Source organism: Leptodactylus fuscus, chromosome 3 (assembly GCF_031893055.1).
Source record: "Leptodactylus fuscus isolate aLepFus1 chromosome 3, aLepFus1.hap2, whole genome shotgun sequence".
In the NCBI taxonomy this organism is placed as follows: Eukaryota; Metazoa; Chordata; class Amphibia; order Anura; family Leptodactylidae; genus Leptodactylus; species Leptodactylus fuscus.
This window is the reverse complement of record NC_134267.1, coordinates 72,141,202-72,163,571: the sequence shown is the minus strand read 5'-3', so window position 1 is coordinate 72,163,571 and position 22,370 is coordinate 72,141,202. Positions and strand designations below refer to the sequence as shown.

The 22,370-nt window shown below is 39.8% G+C and overlaps 1 protein-coding gene across 1 annotated transcript in view; it reads right to left on the bottom strand.

The window, feature by feature from the left end:
* Window positions 1-1,013: 1,013 nt before the first annotated feature.
* Window positions 1,014-22,370, bottom strand: part of LOC142197491 (protein unc-93 homolog A-like) — a 47,235-nt gene continuing 25,878 nt past the window's right edge. The window contains exons 5-8 of the mRNA XM_075267791.1: window positions 13,140-13,351; window positions 4,000-4,135; window positions 2,718-2,849; window positions 1,014-1,285 (exon numbers count right to left, since the gene is read on the bottom strand). Of these exons, the coding sequence (XP_075123892.1) occupies window positions 1,014-1,285; window positions 2,718-2,849; window positions 4,000-4,135; window positions 13,140-13,351 (752 nt within the window). The remainder of the gene's footprint in view (window positions 1,286-2,717; window positions 2,850-3,999; window positions 4,136-13,139; window positions 13,352-22,370) is intronic.

Genomic DNA, 22,370 nt, shown 5'->3' with positions numbered 1-22,370 from the left:
TGGAGGTCACCTGATTTCGGCAGCCAATGACTTTTTCCAATTTTTTTCAATGCCCCCGGTGTCGTAGTTCCTGTCCCACCTCCCCTGCGCTGTTATTGGTGCAAAAAAGGCGCCAGGGAAGGTGGGAGGGGAATCGAATTTTGGCGCACTTTACCACGCGGTGTTCGATTCGATTCGAACATGGCGAACACCCTGATATCCGATCGAACATGTGTTCGATAGAACACTGTTCGCTCATCTCTAATAATTAACATGCTGTGATTTCCAAGACCATGCCGGTTTTGGAAATTGTGGCATGTTCACACCGCAGTTTTTACCGCAAAGTGGGCATGGGGTTCACTAGAATCCCATCCATTTTGCTCTGGCTGTAAAACACCGCAACTTTTCTCATGGCGGAATCGCAACGTTTATGTACCATGGGGCCCTGGCCTAAAAGTGACTGTTTACAATACATTGCAAATTGATTATTGATTGGTAATGGGCTTGTGGTTTAAGATAATTTCATGCCTGGTGCAGTTTTTTGTGCAAATCCAGAAGTGAATTCAGCAGGAAGGACAACTATATTACCCATTCCTTTTGAATCCTCTATTGAATTTGGCTCAAAAAACTTAATGAAGATCTACCACAAAACTGTGACCTTCCACAATTACTAAGTGTGAAATTGTCTTCACCTAGAAAATTTTTGTCAAGCACCACTCAAATAACAATGTAGGGCTGTTGTGAGACAAAAAAGAGTCTTTCATGGTATGGTTTCGCATACGACTGCGATGTGACAGCCATACAAAAATGTAATCTTGCTTGACTCGTGTACTTGGGCAGATGTAGACAGCTACAAACTTAAAAAAAAAAAAAAAAGAAACAGTTGCAGGTGCATGCAGGTTGCACTGTGCAACATTGCATTGCATTAAAGTTGCGCAACAAAAAGGCGATTTTTAATCGTGTAGCCATGTCACAATTGTACAGATTTGCTTATCCGCATATTTGTTTGATTTTAGCTGCATTGCAGTCACATCTCAATCTGTTGCACACTGAACATTTGTGCCTTCTGCCATACTTATTGAATGTACCTCTGGAGCACTCATTTTCTTTTTCCTGTATTCTAAATATTCAACCACAAGATAAAGGATCATCCCAAGCAATAACACGGAAAGAACTACATATAGCTTTATGTAGACACACAAAAGATTACTGTATGCAAATGCAATGACAAAACCAAGAGATTCCCAGAGACGATAATTTGCAAAAGCCGCTTCTTTGTGGTCATCAAATAAAACTCCATAAAAAGCTGTAATATAGAAAATACAAGAAGACCATTATTTCATGCCAATTTAGTGTTTTTTTTAAATCTATTAGGTTTATTATTATTATTAATCTAAGAGATTGATATGAAATAAGAAAAAAAGTCACTGAGAAAAAAAATTACATATTCACCACCCAGCATGTCCTGCCCTCTTCCATATCTCCACCAATTGTCAGTTCTCACTTCTCTAGCTGCAGCTTTTGAATTTTGAGCTATGTTTTATACCTGCAGGGTTTCCAGCTCACATCATCAGTGTATGACATGTCATGCATTGGTCAGGGGACCCATGCCCAGGGGACCCCTTTATAAGTTGAAGTTTCAAGATGTTATTACTTTTATTATATTATGAAGACTTTTTCTGGTTGAAGTAATAAATGTCTATGTGTTTAGAGTTTTAAGATTTAAGGTAGTTTTCACACTTAATTTACCAGACAAAGCTGAATCCCCAATAAAATGTTGAAGCATTAAGAAATTCTTGTGTACATCACTCAGTGCTACTGATGGGGGTATGGCCTGAGGGGTATGAATTGGCCTAGTCCAATTCATACCTCGGAGTATAATCTAACCTAAACCACTTTAACCCCAGGTATAGTCTGGACTGTGGGTATACTATGACCTATTACAACAGGTCCTAAGTTTTTGACAACTTAGTTTCATTTCATAGAGCATGTAATTCTAGATCAAAACGTAATACACTTTAATAAAAAATGTATCTGCTTTCTGCCTGACAAGCCTCTCTAAATTTCCTGTTACTAGGAGTCTCCCTTTTAGCAAATTTAAGCTAGGTTCACACCTGCATTTGGGTTTCTACCTAATCCACTTAAAAATGGTTACTTGAAGAACCCATAGACTATAATGGGGTCCGCTGGATTTCTGCCCAAAAAGGGTTGCAGGACTTTTCTTTCCTCATTTTTTAATCGGATTTGGGGTCGGAAACCTGAATGTAGAACCGAACATAGGAAGCCTATCCCTAGATACATTCTATTCCATCTTGCTTATCTTGCTTCCTGAATATCATGATCACTTGGGCTTTTCTCAGGTATTTGTTTGCAATTTTACATACAATTATCAGCAATGGATAGGTGAGGGGGCAGACTGCTCCTTATTATACATGTCCACTGTCTGAGACAGAAATGCAAGATGTGTTTTAGCCATAATCTGAGTGTTAACAGAAGAAAAATTGATAGCACATTACGTATGAAGACTTATACGATCATAGAAGAACAGAATGCCCAGCAAGACCCTGCAAATATTTCAACTTTTCATGAAAACTCAGGTACCCTCAGGTATCTTCCTTTGCTTACCACCTCAGAATGGTAGAATTGGGGTCCTAAGCTTGAAAAAACATTGTTTGCATAGAGCCATTTACTGTACATGAAATATATCAATGCATTACAAATGTATTAAAAGTACTGACCATTCAGAAGAGTCTGACAGATGGCATCAGAAATACTCCACAAAGCCGGAAAAATGAAAAATACTGCAAACTGTTGAGGATTTGGATTCCACAGGAGCAAGGCAATTATGCAGGAAATACTTGTAGCGGCAGCTGGTATAAGACAAAACAAGACTTTATGTAGGCATATCCAAAATACTGGGGTGGCAGGTATTTCATTGTTACAGTACTTTGTCATGTGCAACATCACACCCACACAGACATCAATTGGGCTGCATGCGACAGACACGCACACTGACTACAACTGCTGTCTTTACAATCTTTTCTGAAATTTTGCATACTGTCCAAATTCAATTTGTTTGGTTTACATGTGTTTGTGCACTTGTAGAAAGTTAATTACAGATTGCAAAGTCGCATTGTGCAGCAATGTACCTCTAGGCTCTAGGGTTACACAGCGACATTAGTCGCATGATTAAAAATTGCATCAAAACAGAGTGAAAAAAGTTTTGATTTTGCGATGACATGCATGCACCTCCAATTGCTTGTGTTTTTGTTTTCTTAGAAAAAAATACTTTAAAGCTAAGTCCCTTGTTACGGAAATGCAGAAGGTAGAAGTACAAGAGCTTTCTATATTTGTCCCATTCATTCTGTAGCCTTATTGGCTTTGGCTCTAAAAAATCCATAGCAAAATCTTCAAGAAAAGAAGCACTACATTATGGAAAGGCAGGTATTTTTTATGCAGATTTTGCTGTGGTTTTTTGAGCCAAAGCCAGGAGTGCATTGATCAGAAGAAAGAAGTATAGGAGCATCTTGCATCTTCAATTCCTTTTGAAGCCACTCTTGCCTTTGGCTCAAAAAAAAAAAAAAAAGAAAAAAAAAAAAAGCAGAATCTGCAACTAAAAAAAAGTATCTTTTCCGAAAAATGCAGCCTTAGGGCTAGTTCACACGGGGACATGGAGGAGGATTTTGACAGCGGAATCCACGTCATAATCCTCCTCCATACAATGTTAGTCTATGTAGAGGGTGTGGTTGTTTTTTTTTTTTTTTCACTTGCATTTTTTTACGCTAGGCGAAAAAAGAAGCAACATGACCTTTCTTCAGGCGTTTTCCGCCTGAAGAAAGCAATAGAAGTGAATGGGAAGCGCAAAACACACATTTTTTTACCACGCTTTTTTTGCAAAAAAATGCGTCGCATTCAAGTGGTATGAATACTTTTGGAAGCCACTGCATATAATTTTTCAAATACAAAAAGCAAATAAATTTGCCACTCTTGAGAAAATATACTATTTTTTTAATCTCTTACCGAACATAAAAAGGGCAATCCGTCCTGTATACTTGGATAGTTTTCCAGTGATCATTGAGAAAATGGAATTTGTTGCTCCAAAACAAATCATAACATATCCCACAAACTGTATACCCAATGTACAAGTAACATAAGCCTAAAAAGATGTACAATAAAAAAAAAAAGATTAATTAAATGGAAACTTTATGCAGTGTAAAAATGACCACTAAGGCCTCATTCACATCTGCATCGTTAATCCGTTCGGAGGAGTCCATATGGAAACCCCCCTAATGGACTACCGAACGCATTGGCAAGCGGTGTGCAGTGAAAGCACACGGACATCATAGACTATAATGGGGTCCATGTGCTTTCTGCATGGTCTCCGCACTGAACATGCAGACAGAAAAAGTAGTTCACGATCTACTTTCCTGTCGGCATGACTCGTGCGGAGACTGTGCAGAAAGACTGCATTATAGTTAGATGAGTATATCCTGATCAGAACAACTGCAGCCTCTTTTTTTCCTGATATTCTGTAAGGACTTCAGTATCTCAGTGCAGGAGGCCCTGGAATATAGACATCCTTTCATAGGTTTCAGCTACACACTGTTCTGCAGATGCAGATATAGTTAAAAGTGTCTTGGGTGGGCCCAACCAACCACTTTATCTCTATGCTAGCTACACCTCTGTCAGGAAGCCTGTGAAATCTGAGATATGAAATTGGCTGTTTATTTTCTCTATGCCAGCCAACAGTCAATAAAAGATTGTATTTATTGTCAACATATTGTTTTATAATTCCTTTTTATTCTAGATATATTGAGGTCGTATGGTCCCTATTAGTATTTCAATGTAATTGACTCATGTCAGTGGAAAACTTTACTTAAACTAATTTAAGTCTAATTTTCTCTAGCTTAGCAGTCAAAAAAAGAGGGTGTGTTGTATTTATTGCATTGACCGAGACATTTTGCTATAGGGACTTTACTTAAACTCTCTAATTTGAGTGTATATTTATACACAGATAGATACTGTTCAATAACCATCACCTATTCATTTATTTAGCTGTTAATATCTCCCTACACTACATATAAATATCAGTGTATCCCATTTACGTACATACAACTATGCAGATTTTTTTTTTTTTTTTTTTTAAAAAGAGGGGGCCACACGGTGGCTCAGTAGTTAGCACTGCAGCCTTGCAGCGCTGGAGTCCTCGGTTTTAATCCTGCCAAGGGCAAAAAAACATCTGCAAGGAGTTTGTATGTTCTCCACGTGTTTGCGTGTATTTCCATCCCATACTCCAAAGACATACTGATAGGGAAAAACCCATTTATCTAATTCTATATGGATAAGTCGTCCTAGACTCATAGTTCATATTCTTGAAAAGTCCCTCTATTGACACATTGTCATTCATTGACTCATTGTATTCACTATCTCTCCTATCTCTCCAGCTTTCATAAAACATGAAATCCAACAAGCCGACTCTGGCAAAGGGATATCCTAGCATTGTTCTGTCTCTTTGAGGTGTCTGGGTGGATCATGTCTTTTCGATGCAGTATCTTTTTACAATCCATATTTTCTTCCGATTAGACTCCGTACACTGGTGAATCTGTATACTTCTTGCAAACTACATATACCCAAACAAGGCCAATTTTTTCTTGCCTTTATTTCTTACCAGTACTCGGTCTCCTGGTTGAAACCCCTTTAATGTGTCCTTTGTTTTTTCTCCCATTTAAGTTGGATCATTCAGCATTTCTTGAATGTGTTCTTGATCATTTGTAAGCCTCCTATGATGCTCCTGTGGGTTGGAACACGCTTATTCAACTTCTCAGGTTGTTCCATCAATGCGGAAAGATGATGTCATCCTATATTTCCAAACAATGGTTGGCATGGAGTATAGCCTGTGTTACTATGGATTGTATGGTTATATATCCAGACCACGTCAAGAAAATATACAGGCCAACACTCTTGACATTTTTTTAGTTAATGTTCTTATTATATTTAATAGCTGTCTGTTCAATCACATACAGACACACACCATTACCTTGTGGATAATTTGGAGTGGTTCCATGATAATGGCAGTTGTACCATTTCAGTTAAGTCCTTGGATAGTATTCTCTTAAGACATCCAGAGACAAATTACACTTGTGCACATCAAGTTAACAGTTGGCTAAGATGTATGGTCTTTAGTTAGATTGACTACAGAAAATTTTGTAAAATGCTCCATACAAACTGTAGCATATTTATATCCAAAAGAAAATTCCCATAATGTAAAGAAGTCTATGGTCAACAATTTCTTTTCTACACCTAAATAGCCACAGGTTTCATATATTATTTGTAGACAGCAAGATCAATTGCTATACTTGGTTGTTCCTTCTGTATCCATATCCCACTGTAAAGAATTCTTTCTTGAACATGCGAATGTTCCCATTGTCTCATTACCAATCTGTTCATGTTGTTGATCTTTTGTTTTTAGTTCAAGTTAAGCCCAATATCAGGGTCCATTCTTTGCTTTTGTTGTCACTCTTCTAGTCGATCATCGCAAGTGATGGCTTGGCAACCAAATGATAGTAATAGGCCACCTTTAACCCATTAACTGCCATGATCCCCAAATGGGGATCCACGCTTACGAACACCATCTGTCATTGCGTAATAGAAACATTGCTCCAGCAGGATGTCACCCGTGATATGAAACCTAAACTGATCACGTGCATGCATTGCCTTGTGCACACAAGGTCATTTTGATAGTGCAGTAACCATATTATTGAAAAAAAAATTGGTAGTTAATAGGTTAATGCTGAAATTTCTATATCTTCAAGTTCTTCATTCTTCTCATCCCTAGTGACCTCGAATGGATAGTGTGACCTGCATTGCTTCAGAATTTTCCTGGTTTGTAATTTATTTCTTAGTCAAAATTTGTTAATCTGGCTTCCCATCTTTATTCCATTGCTCCCAGTTTAGCAGTATTAAGGTAAACCAGAGGATTATAATCTGTATAGAGAAATACCTTTATGGCTTTAAAATATTCTGTAAATTATACTGTAATTGCTCAGACAACTGCTAATAGTTTTAACCAAAAAATTATAATTTGCAGGAATTTTCTGATCAGGTCTGAGCCTTCAACAGCTATACACCTTGTAAACTAGCATCAGTAGATACTAAACCTATATGGAAATAATATATCAATCAATTTTCTTTCTCTCTTAGTAATTTCAAATTTAGGGCCCCTTCACACGGAGGATACTCTGGCTGATTCGAAATGTGTAAATGTTCCGAATCAGCAGCGTTTATCGCAGGTCCCATTGCTTTCTATGGGAGCCGGCATACGTGCGCTCCCCATAGAAATGAATGGGCTGCTTTTTCCCATTCATTTCTATGGGGAGCGCGCGTATGCCGGCTCCCATAGAAAGCAATGGGACCTGCGTTAAACACTGCTGATTCGGAACATTTACACGTTCCGAATCAGCCAGAGTATCCTCCGTGTGAAGGGGCCCTTATGCTTTAATTTTAAGCCATAGTTTACTCCCCTTAACCTCTCAATTAGTAAAAGGGATATTTGTGTATAAGTGCGGTAGCAGTTACTGTAACTTCTACCTATGTTCTATGTTTACCCTGATCAAAGTGCCAAATATGATCCGAGATATACTGCATGCTTTTCAAGCTGATAATCTAAAGATCTGATGAAGGGGTGGGATCCTGTGTGACTCCGAATAAAACCCCGAAACGCGTAATCTTCAAAATAAACACTTTTATGTTTTTACTTATCAATCAGTCCGAGTGAGCGCGTTTTACTTTTTTCATTGGTATATCCAATACACATTTGCTATGATCCGAGATATATAATTGGTTAACATTTATTTTCTCTATGCCAGCAAACAGTCAATAAAGATGATGTTTTTATTGTTAACAACGATTTGATACTTCTTAACATGCATTGATCATAGACGTATTGCTATAAGGATACATAGTTAGAGTTTTCAATGGGTATACGGTCATACATATCCCGCTCATAACCCTCTTTGTTTTATATTTCCTTTTTTTTTTTTTAGCTATATAGGAGTCATATGGCCCCTTTTTAGTAATTCAAAGATAATGTCCAATATCAATGAAAAATTTTACTTCTTACCGCAGACACAGGGGTATACTTCCAATCGTCTGCGGTCTGTAGTTTAGTCATATGTTGAGGGTCTGAAGTTTTATTACTTATTCTTTTTCTTTAATATATTCTGTAACCTGGTTGTGAGAAACTAATCTTCTCCCTCTTTAGGCCTCGCACCAACTGCCTTCCTGCACAGTTACCTAAGTTCGTTAATTTCCATTCAGGGAATGTCACATTCTCTAGGGCAGGGGTGCCCAATACGTCGATCGCGATCTACTGGTAGATCGCAAAGGACGTATGGGTCGATCGCGGGATGCAGGGATCCCCAGTGTCTGCTTGTGCACAGTGCAGGCTGAGAGTCATCTCCGGACACTAGCAGGCAGGGCTGCCGCAGCCTGCCAGTGTCCAGAGATAACTCTCAGCCTGCGCTGCGAAGAAGCAGACAGCGGGGATCCCTGGGCAGCCACAGAACGCCGCTGTCTCCTGCTGTCACGATCCGCCCGGTCCCGACCATAGACCCGGCCCCGCCCACAGGCCCACCCCGGCCCCGCCCTAGTAGATCTTTTGCCTTGGTCAGCTAATAAAGTAGCTCACACGCAGAGAAAGTGTGAGCACCCCTGCTCTAGGGCATGTCCCTGAATGTCATGGTAACTGCAGTGGTTGTTCCATCTATATTTTACTTTCACTTCGGATCACTGTGCAAGAAAATCAGGCGAAATGTCCAATGCCCCTGCAGATGTCAGCAACTTTACTCCTTAGTCAGTAAAGCCCTGTCTTTTTGTCATACAGGAGAGGAGCCCTGGGGTTCGTCTTGGAACCCTCTTTCTCTGTGGGTGCCAGGATATGCAACAGGAGAAGTCCCACCCTCCAGAAATAAAGATGTACAGTTTAACCACTCCCCATTGGGTTTTTACATCTGGATTGTGGCTTCCTTGTCCTGAAAAGAAGTACCAATACTTTTTTGCAGTTTTAACTTTTTTGTAGCTGCCATAACTCCCCTAGAGAAGGCAGGGAAGGTTTATTACTGACCATATCTTCCCTATCGCTGTGTACAGTAAAGGTTTATTACCGTCCCTGTCTTCCCTATCACTGTGTACAGTGAAGGTTTATTACCGTTTCTGTCTTCCTGATCGCTCCCCTCTGACCCAGCAGTCACGTGATCTGCTGGGATTAGAGTCGGTTAGAGCTGCTGGGTCCTACAGTATTCCTCCTGCAGCTGGGACTAAATATATCAGTCCCAATTACAGGGGAAATTGGCCACCCCCACCAAAAAAATTGTGATCAGATTTCCCCAAAGGTCTATAATGACCTTATGGAACACAATGAAAATAAAAATAAATAAATAAATAAATAAAAAATTAAAGTAAAACAACAATGGCACGATCTGATTACATGATCTAGCCCCACCCCTGAAGACATCATCAGGGGCGGATCCAGGGCCGGGTGAGCCAGGCAACCGCCCGGGGCCCCGCGCCCAGCATCTTGCACACATGAGGGAGAAGAGAAAGCTTTGGCAAAGTAAAAGTGAAGAAAGAACACACAGGTACAGGCTGGAGGGGGGAGGGGGGTTACTATACCTATTAATGTCAGGCATTTGGAGTTATTCATTTAGTTTTGGTAACTCCATGTGTCTCATATTAATAGCAACTAACCCTATCATGTCCCTCACATTAACCCCCTGTGTACTTCACCATAAGGGTTACTGATGTGTGAGATATATGGGGTACTAATCATGAAGATACTTCATTATTACCTCCATGTCTCTCACATATCAGTAACTCTTATGTGAGGCACACAGGGGGTTAATGTGAAGGACATGATAGGGTTAATTGCTATTAATATGAGGCACATGGAGTATTTTAGGGGGTGTTCACATTACCGTCAGTGTCCGCTGCTAATGTCGTTCAAAATCTTGCACAGACATTAGCAGCGGACACTAGCTGTGTCCGTAACATTCTGCATACATTTAAAGGGGCTCTATTAGCAAAATTATGCTAATAGAGCCCCATATATGCGTGAATAGCCTTTAAAAAGGCTATTCAGGCACTGTAAATGTTCTATTAAACCCTGATTCCATCCTATTAATATTATAAATGTGAAAGTTTGTGGGTTTGTGTGTTTGGATGTTTGCATGTTCGGATGTTTGTTCCTCAATCACGGAAAAACCACTCCACCGATTTGGCTGAAATTTTCCACAAACATAGTCATTACACTCAATTAAACAATAGGCTACTTTTCGTCACAATAGCGCACATACGTTTGTGCCAGGACCCCCACAAAACCCAAACTCACACCACCATCTCTGCAATCTCACACACTTTGGACCATAGCAAGCCACAAAATTCATATTGCCCTCTACAGTCTAGCCCCTAACCCCACACAATCACATATACATATACTTTACCACTTTGCCCCTCACCTTAATGATACTCCAGGAGGCGCTCTTTAACGCTCCGGAGCAGCCATGTTTGCCGACCCCCACCACTCTGACAATCCACGACACCGCCCACCCATGTCAATACCCCTAGGCGGTCTAATAAATGCAAAAAAAAAAGTTTAAAAAAAGTAAAAAAATATTAAAAAAATAAATAAAAAGGATAAAAAATTCAAATCACCCCCCTTTCCCTAGAACACATATAAAAGTAGTTAAAAACTGTGAAACACATACATGTTAGGTATCCGCGCGTCCTAAATCGCCCACTCTACAAAGTTATACAAATATTTTTCCTGTTCGGTAAACGCCGTAGCGGTAAAAATGGTCAAAAGTGCCAAACCGCCATTTTTTCACTGTTTTGATTCTGCTAAAAATTTGAATAAAAAGTGATCAAAGCAATAACATTTCCCGAAAATGGTAGAACTACAAAGTACACCCGTTCCCGCAAAAAAAGACTCCCTATACATCCCCGTACACGCATGTATAAAAAAGTTACGGCTGTTGGAATATGGCGACTTTTCAAAAAATAATTTTTTAACAGTTTTGTTTTTTTTTAAGGGGTCAAAATGTAAATAAAACCATATAAATTTAGTATCCCCGGAATCGTAACGAAACACAGAATACAGGGGACATGTCATTTTGGTTGCACAGTGAACGCCGTAAAACCAAAGCCCGTAAGAAAGTCGCAGAAATGCATTTTTTCTTCAAATCCACCCCATTCTGATTTTTTTCCCTGCTTCCCAGTACATTATATAGAATAAATAATGGTGGCATCATGAAGAAAAATTTGTCCCAGGAAAAATTAAGACCTCATATGGCTCTGGGAGCGGAGAAATACAAAAGTTATGGGGTTTAGAAGGAGGGGAGTCAAAAACGAAAATCAAAAAATGCCATCGGCGGGAAAGGGTTAACTTGAAATACTTCTGTCCCAAAGTCACTATGTAAAGTTTCTCACAACACCGTATAGCAGCTCAAATACAAATTAACTTCAACACAAAAGTCTCACATATTCTCTGAATTACAGCAAAAACAAGATACAAAGTTACATTTCATATCCCATACCATATACACACTACGAAAACCTTACCCACGCCTGTATATACCCACTTCTACAATCACCGCAGAAGAAGTCGCGGGTACCAGCTAGTTTTTAAATAAAAGCATTAAAACATAAATGCTAATCGTACCAGAACGTGCACCATGCTACGTCATCTTCGGGCACGCCTGCCTCTTCTGTCTTCTTGTAGTTACGCCCTCTGGTTCCGTGTCTTCTTCTGTCTTCTTGTCTTCAAATCCCACACCTGCGTAGTAGCGCTTCCCTCCGGAGCACTACTGCGCAGGCTCACTTGCCAGTCCCAGTAGAACTACACGAGCGTACTGCACGCTTGCGAACTGCCATTAAGTAAAATGGCGAGTGAGCCTGCGCAGTAGCGATCCGGAGGGAAGCGCTACTACGCAGGCGCGAGATTTGAAGACCTCAAGCCGGAAGAAGACCAATAGGAAGCTGGCAGAAGAGACGGGACCAGAGGGCGTCGCTCCAAGAAGACAGAAAAGGCAGGCGTGCCCGAAGATGACGCAGCATCGTGCATCACCGCCCCCGGTGCACGTTCGGCAAGATTTGCATATATGTTTTTATGCTTTTATTTAAAAACGGGGTCGGGGTTTAATATAACATTTACAGTGCCTGAATAGCGTTTTTAAAGGCTATTCACGCATATGTGGGGCTCTATTAGCATAATTTTGCTGATAGAGCCCCTTTAAATGGACGTCGAGGGCATGGTTTTACACTCCGTGCCTGTCCTAAAGATGTCCGACTTTTCAAGCGGACAGAAAAAACCTACGTCGGGTTTTGTAAGTAGGGCAATGCCACAGTCAATTGCCCAGGGCCCCGCAAAGCCTGGATCCGCCACTGGACATCATACAAAAAAAATGTGTTTATATTTTCCCGGATATAAAAAAAAAATGCAAATATAAATACAACATAAAAATAAAGGCTTATGTGTTACCAAAAAGACACAGAAATTAGTTGAATAAAGCAAATGATAAAAAGGTTATAGCTGTGAATACCACACATCCAAAAAAAAAAAAAAAAGTGTCTGGTCCTGAACCAGAAATTGGCCCAGTACTGAAGTTGTTAAGTACATCCAATTATGCAGATAAAAAAAACCATTCATATCTAATTACATATGGATATAACTACTAAACATGTCCTTTCTTTACAAGCCTGTGGCTGCCTGCTCTATCATAGGTTTCAGCTATACTGGTGTCTTGCAAACTCTGATACAGTCAATTGTGTCAGCAGCAATGCTAAGAGGGTCCCACAATGTCAATGGGTGTGGGACTGCCACACTTTTAGTTATGTCTCTAAGAAGCCCATAATGTATTAAAAATATCGAGTATTCACATTGTTTGAATCTTTTGTTTTTTTATGGTTTTAAAACTCTTCTATAATAATATTTGCTATCTGTAAATATATTTTAGAACAAATGCTTAGTATATAACTTTTATTATTGCTGTAGACAGTAACTTAAATTAAAAATAAAATGTTGCTTTATATAAGTTATAGAACATGTAAAATGTAAAAAGGAGAAAAAAAACCCAGAAAAATCAAAATAAAAACCATATTTTTCATACCTTGGTATAGTCACTGGAAAGAAATCCTTGCTGAAAACCACTGAACATTGTTAATGGAATAAGAAGACACTGCCGTATGTCTTTCAGTTGTTTTATTGTTCCGAGTAATGATTTCCAAATACTTGGATTGTCAGTTTGTTCTTTTTGTTCCTCTGATAAATCAATTTGCTCTAAGAAAATTGCAATCAATAGAACAGCGATAACGCCACATCCTACACAAAAAAGGAAAAAAATTGTGAAACATCGCGCAACATAAAGATAAATGCTGTAGACAGACAGAATGGCTTATTCTCTGATATTTAACCTCTTTTTGCACCTTTTTTTTTATTATTATTATTATTTACAAACCTGACCTTCCAAAATCCATAACATTTTTTTACAAGACATATTGTATTTCATAATGGCACCGATTTTGTATAGGTTTTGTTTTTTGCATTTACTGTGCACTAAAATACATGCTACCTTTACTCTGAGAGTCATTACAGTCATGGTTTTACCACATTTATAGTGTTTTAACAGCTATAAAAATGTTGAAAAAAATACCTTATGCTACCTGTAACTTGTGTTTTTTTTTTTGTTTACAGAGACAAGTTGTAGTTTTTATGGATACAGTTCTTGGTAATGGGTGACATTTTGATCACTTTTTTTTTTTTTTTGGGGGGGGGGGGAGAGTTATAGCAATAAAATAAATAATCTGGTCATTAAGCTTTTTTTCTCCCCAAATTACAGGGTTCACCATATGGGATTAATATTAATATTTTAATAGTCCAGGAATCTTCAGATGTGGTTATAGCAAACATGTTCATTCTTTTGTAGTTGTTTTAGGTATAATAGTGAAAGGGGTCAGTTTTAATTTTAATTCTTTGAGGTTTTTTATATTCTGAAAAACAGTTTTTTTTTCTTTTACTCTCCTCCAAGGATCCTTGAGCAAGCAATAACTATCTTGATTATATCATAGACTAATATTACTACATTGCAGTCATACAGTTACTAGATGTCATCAATAATAGCTGTGTCACAACTGATCATGGCAACTTATGAGCCCAGAATCAGGGTTTTCTCAAAACACAGACATTGCCTTTGGGCCCCTTCTATGTAAAACCCTGTTAGGGTCAGTGCACATGTTTTTTGGCACTGATTATGATGCTGAATCCGCCTCAAAATCAGCCTCCAAAAAAAGCCTCCCAAAAGAGTTCTATTGGGAGGCTTTTTTGAAGGATGATTTTGAGGCAGATTCAGCATCAAAATCAGCTCCAAAAAATCTGTGTGCACTGACCCTTACCAGTAAAAAGACAATAAGTCATTAACCAATTGCATACACATTAAAGGCATTTAAGGCATGGGTGTAATACACAATAAGATACAGATATAGACATATTGTATACAAAATACAACACACAACACTTGATGACAATAAACAAGAACCTTCCTACCAAAGTTACCCAAAACTGTATCTGGTTTCTAATTAAAGGCTAACTTATACTCTAAGGGCTTATTCACACTACGTATACGGCAGCTTATTCTGAACGTAAAACTCGTTCAGAATAAGCGGCGTATAAAGCAGTTCCATTCATTTCTATGGGAGCCGGCATACGAGCGCTCCCCATAGAAATGAATGGGCTGCTTCTTTCACTACGAGCAGTCCCATTGAAGTGAATGGGAAACGCTGCGTGTACAGCTTGGCATGAGCCGTACACGCAGCGCTTCCCTTTCACTTCAATAGACGTGCTCGTAGTGAAAGAAGCAGCCCATTCATTTCTATGGGGAGCGCTCGTATGCCGGCTCCCATAGAAATGAATGGAACTGCTTTATACGCCGCTTATTCTGAACGTGTTTTACGTTCAGAATGAGCTGCCATATACGTAGTGTGAATGAGCCCTAAGTTGGGATCCACCACCTTACACCCTTCCCTCCCCCTGATATAACCATTGTCGCCTCTATTTTAATTCATAACAATTCTGAGCAAAACGGTCACAAATGATTATATAATTCAACCTATAGGTTACTTTATTTAACCAACAAAGCATGGAACACCTCTTGGTATGCAGAGGGATGTCCCAAAATATACTGAAATATACCAGGTTGTTCTTGCACAAAATACATACTCTGGACTGCTCATTCACATATGTCTTCTACGTGCATGATTACTCTTACAGGTGACATCCGAGAGCCCTGCACCACTGACTGAAGCTCAGTGCCATGTAGCCTGACCATCAAGCAACAGGGAGAGGAAGCGATTAACCATGAACATTCCTGATGCCATGAATTGGACTGTCACCTAGCGTGGACCAGCATCACCAGTGGTCCTGGGCATCATCTGTATATCATCAAAGCTACTCAGTGCCCATAAATTCTAACACAAACTCCACCCTACACTGAATCACCTGGTTCTCTGACTGTACACCACTGGCAACAGAGATCTGCACTCATTTCTACGGTCTGTGGAAAGCGAATAGAAACCAATAGAAGCTATTAGTAGCCTGCCCAGGGGAGGCAAGTAAAAAAGCAAACACTTATACTCGTCTTTGTATTCTTAATCACAACAGTTGTGGGTACTATAGCTTCATTCCTACCAAGTATCTGAGATATTGCTGCAGTACCCATATCCGCTGCTATATTGAATATGCTGTAGGTAAGAGATAGGGGGCCCTGGTCAAAGTTTGCAAATGGGACCTCAAGGCTTTAGTTAAACTACTGTATAAGATAATCCATTAATAGTCCCACCATGGGGAAATTCAGTGTGTTGCAGCAGCATGGATAATACAGAAATATAAGTAATATATTTTAAGAAAGAACACATACAATTCATAACAGATATAAAAAATGTAAGCCAATGGCTAGTCAGGTAATGGAGGGGTTGTACATCTCACCCAGAGTACTAAGGTGGGTGAGATGAGAAAACTCCAGAGAGAACATTCCTCAGCAGATAACTATTGTCTGAGTTCCAGTTACTGGGCTGGATTTTTAGGAATGACAGGTAGGCTGGTAGTAGGACCTGTCATTCCACCCCCCTCCAGTCCACACTTTGGGGATGTTCCAGCAGCGACTCAGCTGCAGAGAGTCTCCTCGTCAAGGAGGCTTAAGAAGCCAGCTCCAGCAGCAGTCTTTGCTTGGCTGGAGTGCCAAACAGAGAGGTCGTTTTTTTGGAGCTGTGTCCTGAATTATTCAACTGGCTTTTGATTCCTGTTATTCTAGGTGAGGTAACCTATTCTATGTTCAGTTAGAGCCTAGCTGGGCACTATATTTTTGAATGAAAATAAACTCTACCTTTGTTTTGGACTAAAAGAAACTGGACTTGTGTGTCTATGCCACCCCACCTAGCAACCCCAGACCCTGACAACTGGTGGAGGACGCGGGCATACAGCAGTTGCTAGGAGCAACGACAAGTCCACTCCTTGCTGGAGAAAATTATTTTTTTTATGTCCTAGGTGAAGGCTTCTGCCGCTATATGGACCCAGACTATGGAGGAGATACTGAAGCATCTTGTACAGTCCAATGTGCAGCAACAACAAACGAATCATTTGCTGATGGAGCAAATTGCGCTCCTTAAAGAGACTGTTGCCAGGGGACATCCAGTTGTTGCAAAGTTGTCCAGGAGAGGTGAGGCAAGGTGAGTATGACTGTTTGTTATTTTTACTACCTTCTGCTGGGCTTATCATACTTATCATATTCTGGGGTCTGAGGAGACTCCAGGGTATAATAATAGAACTTCTAATTCGTAGGTCCAAACTTCACAAACATTAGTTGAAATTAAACTTGTGAGGTTCATCTGTGTCTGCTTCTAATTTTCATGTTGATGCTCTTGATGTTACCAGTTCTTGGATGAAATTTAGAACAATCAGCATTTTTTGGTGGTGATGAAACAGAAGTAGAAGTGGAAGATATGACTGTTGGTGGTTGACTTTAAATGGGCTCTATCATTGGGAAAAGTCATTTTTAACCAATCACATCCTTTATAGCCTTTAGAAAGGCTATTCCACACCTACCTTTAGTATGTAAATTGCCTCAGTGGTTTATGAATAAGTCTGGTTTTATTCATATGCTAATTAGACTGGGTGCACGATGCACTGTGCACCCTCTTTGCTATTGTTTCCTATGGCTGTATACAGCACAGGCTGCGGCTGATGATGATGATAACTCAGCTTCCTGTTTGCACACACACATAGGAGATAATAGCAGAGATGAGTGCTGCTGGGAACTTCCTGTGCTGGCTGGAAGCTCATTAGCATATGAATAAAAACAGACTTATTCAAAAACCACTGAGGCAATTTACATACTAAAGGTAGGTGTGGAATAGACTTTCTAAAGGCTATGCAAGGATATGATTAGTTAAAAATGACTTTTCCCAATGATAGAGCTCCTTTAAAAAAAAAAAAAAAAGTCTGTTAGTGTTATTAATGGGTTGATACATGAACCCATATACCTTTAGAAATGTTTTGAATGATTTCTGGGTGTATGTGGGGGCTCCTGGTATCTCTTGCATTTGTTTGCATGTCTTCAGATTCCTGCTATCTAACTTCCACACTAATGCCTCTACCTTACCTCACTCCCCCCCCCCTTGCTCTCTCCCTCCCTCCTTCCTCTCTCCCTTCCTCTCCTTGTCTCTCTATTTATCCTGCCCATTATAGCCCTACTCTACCTACTCAATCCAACCCCCGATCACATTATATACTTACCTCTCTTCCTTCCAAGCTTATTCCTGCGCGACAGTCCCTCTTTCTGCGCATGCTCTTCTCCCAGTGCTACTTTGTGTGATGATCCACCTCTACTGCACGTTCGTGGGAGCTGCGCAGCAGAGGTGGATTATTGGCAGCAGTTCTTGGAGAAGCAGCAGCAGTCAGAAAAGAAGGAAGAGCCTTTCCGCAGGAAGAAGCTTGGAAGGTAAGTACGATGAAGTGGATGGGGGGGAGGGAGTAATAGTGATGATCCTTTTCCGGAAATGGGGAAATAGATTGTCACCGGCTAATCAGAATATGTCCCTGGGACAGTCACATATACATTTTTGATTAATTGGGTTATTTAGAAAGTAAGAGGGGGAGGTGTTTAGATAGGTGTAGGGATTTATCTTTATCCTGGACAACCCCTTTAATTCCAAATCTTTGGCTCTATACAAGATGTGCTAGCAGAAAATAAGCAATGGCTGTAAATGCGCAAATGTATGAACTATGTCTCTCTATACTCACATGAATAGACATCTCTAACTCATTTATCAGAATAGAATTGGCAGTGGCAAGCACATTGAGCAAGAATGTCCTCCTTCTCCTCCCCCTGGTCCTTCTTCACATCTACATTTAGCACATGGTTGTTGTCATCATTACCATTTACTCTTACCTTCTACTTTCTTCTTCTCTATTCCCATGTCAGGCATAAATAAGGGAATGTGTGAACAGGAAACAGTAAAATATGATCCCAGCAATCTGGTATTTTTTCAACTTAGCCCCTTCTCACAGGTGACATTTTTCAGTTTTGACTCTCTGCCTTCCAAACCCCATAACTTTTTTTTATTTTTCCACTCTCAGAGCCATATGAGGTCTTAAGGTTTGTGGTACAAATTTTTCTTCATGATGCCACCATTTATTATTCTGTACAATGTAGTGGGAAGCTAGAAAAAAATTCAAAATTGATGTAGATTTGAAGAAAAAGTGCATTTGTGCGACTTTCTTACGGGCTTTGTTTTTACAGCATTTACTCTGCAGCCAAAATGTCACCTGTATTCCATGTTTCGATACTGTTCTGGAGATACCAAATTTATATGGTTTTAACAATAATCTAAAACTTTGCAAACAATTTTTTTTTCTGAAAGTCGCCATATTCTGACTCCTGTAACTTTTTATATTTCCTTGTACAGGGATGCATATGGAGTCTTTTTTTGCAAGGTCAGGTGTTATTTTTAGTTATATTATTTTGCAGAATGTCTATTGCTTTGATCACTTTTTATTAAAATTTTATCAGAGTGAAAACTGGGAAAAAGTATCAGAGTGAAAAACGTAAGTTTAGCACTTCATATTTTGTTACCATACTGGAAAAATAATTTTATAAGTAAGTAGATCCGGGATTTTACTACTCCATTTAGTGGATTCTACTAAGTCCTGCCAAGTTATATAATGTGCTTAGCCTTTATGGAAAATACCTAGTCGCCATTATTTTTCTATACAGTATAAGCTATCCTTGCCTTTTATTTCCACATGCCAGAACCAGAATATTATCAATATGCTGCACCCATAAATGGATACCTTCAATGCACCCCAATTCCCTCCTCACCAAAGACTATTGTTTGCCCCAACCAGCACAGAAATAGATTGGTGTACATGTATTGAGACAAAAATTGAGCTCTTTGGCATTAACTCATCTCACTATGTTTGGAGGAAGAGAAATGCTGCCTATGACCCAAAGAACACCATCCCTTCTGTCAAGCATGGAGATGGAAACATTATGTTTTGGATGTGTTTCTCTGCCAAGAGCACAGGACTACTTCACCACATAAATGGGAGCCAAGTACCGTAAAATCCTCAATGACAACCTCCTTCTCTCTGCCAGGACATTTAAAAATGGGTCGTGGCTGGGTCTTCCAGCAGCACAATGACCCAAAACATACAACTAAGGCAACAATGAAGCAAAAAGAAGCACATTAAGGTCATGGAGTGGTTTAGCCAGTCTCCAGACCTTAATCTCAATGAAAACTTATGGAGGGAGATGAAGCTCCGAGTTGCCAAGCAACAGCCTTAAAATCTTAATGATTTAGAGGTGATCAGCAAAGAGGAGTGGACCAAAATTTCCTTCTGACATGTGCGCAAAGCACATCATCAACTACAAGAAAAGTCTGTCTGCTGTGCTTGCCAACATGGGTTTTGCCACCAAGCGTTAACCCTTTCACTGCCAAGGGTCTCTGGAAATTTTGCAACATTAAAAAAAATCATCCAACCCTCCCCCCCATACCTATATACTTTCTTAAACTAGACACCTGCAGCATTGTCACAATGCCACTTGGTACAGTATACGAACAGGCACCTTCATGCAATTTTGATTTTCAGGTAAAAATTCATTTGGATCTGGAGCTGAGCATTTTTATTTGAGAAGTGGAAGACAAATATGGTTATCTCTGCATTGCCTCTTCAGTTTGTGGCCACACAGATTCGTTTCTGCAACAATTTAAGGAACCTACATGACACAATTATTGGTTTCGGAGACATTTTTGACCTGACAGACTTGCCATATGTACTGAGAGTCAGTATACATCAGGATACCACAAACTTGAGTGAACTGAAAAATCAACTGTGCACAATAAAATTAATCTAACGTGGTATTTTTCTTTTAAATGAAATGAAGTGGCAGACATAGAGGAGTAGAATTAGGATTCATTCACATTGAGTTTTTAGCAGAAAAAGAAAGCAATTGAAGTCAATGGGGGGCTTTTTTTCCAGGTGGATTCTGATGCGGATTCAGCTTCAAAATTAGCTCCAAAAAACTCCCTGCGAATGGACCCTTACTAAGCTAAATATGACAGAATTTTATCTTTTATGAGCCATAAAGCTGTCATATGTGCTGACCATCACATTTATTATTTATTTTAGATCTGATTAACTTTCTGATAATCGGACAATCCCTTTAGGCTAAGGCCCCACGTAAAGAAACAGCTAAAAAACGCAATGGAAAAAAATATATTGGAAAAGCATCGTGGTTTTTTTTTCCAGCTTTTTCATTGTGTTATTTGCTTCATTTTCTCTGTGGTTTTTCTTACCTTATTAAATCTAATAGAAAAACACTTTTAATTTCCACAGATAAAACTGACATGCTGCATTTTCCAAACAAAACCCAAATCTGTGGATGGGACTATCCAGAATCTCATTCACTTTGCTGGTACTGTAAAATGTAACATAGTTTTGTCTGCTACATTTCTGCAGCAGCCAAAGACACTGCATTTCTGCAACGTGTGGACTTAGCCTTAATGCTTTAACAATCTAAATTTTAACAGTTCACATTCTTAATGAGGATCTGTCAAAAAGTGCAATTCTCACTGTGCCCCTGAACAATTATATGTAAACTAGATATGATTCACCAAGTGGGCAGCAACCTTTCATTTTCTCAAAATATGTACAAAAGGTGGGGAAACACAGTGGCTCAGTGACTAGCACTGCAGCTTTGCAGTGCTAGAGACCTTGGATTGAATCTTGCCAAGGACAAATATCTGCAGACAGTTTGTATGTCCTCCCCATGTTTGCGTGGATTTCCTCCCATACTACAAAGACATACTGATAGAGAAAAATGTACATTGTGAGTAGAGATGAGCGAATGGCGTTCGATCAAATTGATATTCGATCGAATATCAGGCCATTCGAGGTATTCAAATATAATCGAATACCACGAGGCAAATGCACTAAAAATTTGTATCCCCTCCCACCTTCCCAGGAGCTTTATTTGTACCAATAACTGTGCAGGAGAGGTGGGACAGGAACTACGACAACGGAGGCATGAAAAAAAAATCGGAAAAAGTAATTGGCTGGCTAAATTAGGTGACCTCCACTTTATACGAATGGTCGATTTCAGATTCGGGTCATATGAGACTGTGAACTATGTGACTTTGAGACAGGGATAGATGTACTGACAGGGTTAGCTAGGGATTACCTTTATTTAGGTGGGAAAGTTACTCAAACAGCTCTTTGGGGCTCTATTTCGTCAGGATCCCTGTCAGCTTGCGATATGCGGGAGCTGACTTTTTTTCCCATAAGAATGCATTGACCAGCGTTGATTGGCCAAATGCCATACAGAGTACAGCATTCGGCCAATCAACGCTGGTTCTGCCGGAGGAGGCGGAGTCTATGATCGGTCTACAGCAGTCTCCATTGTGGTCAGATCTCAGATGTAGCAGTGTTGAGCGTACAGCTCTGTTATACCTGAGATGTAGCAGAGCTGGCCGTGTGCTTAGCTCTGCTACACCAGAGATGTAGCAGAGCTGAGTGTGCGCTGAGCTCTGCTACACCTGAGATGTAGCAGAGCTGAGCGCCGGAAGAGGCAGAGTCTAAGATCGGTCCACAGTTCAATCTCAGATGTAGCAGTGTTGAGCGCACAGCTCTGCTACACCTGAGATGTAGCAGAGCTGGCCATGCGCTGAGCTACACCAGATATGTAGCAGAGCTGAGTGTGCGCTGAGCTCTGCTACAACAGAGATGTAGTAGAGCTGAGTGTGCGCTGAGCTCTGCTACACTGAGATGTAGCAGAGATGGCCATGTGCTG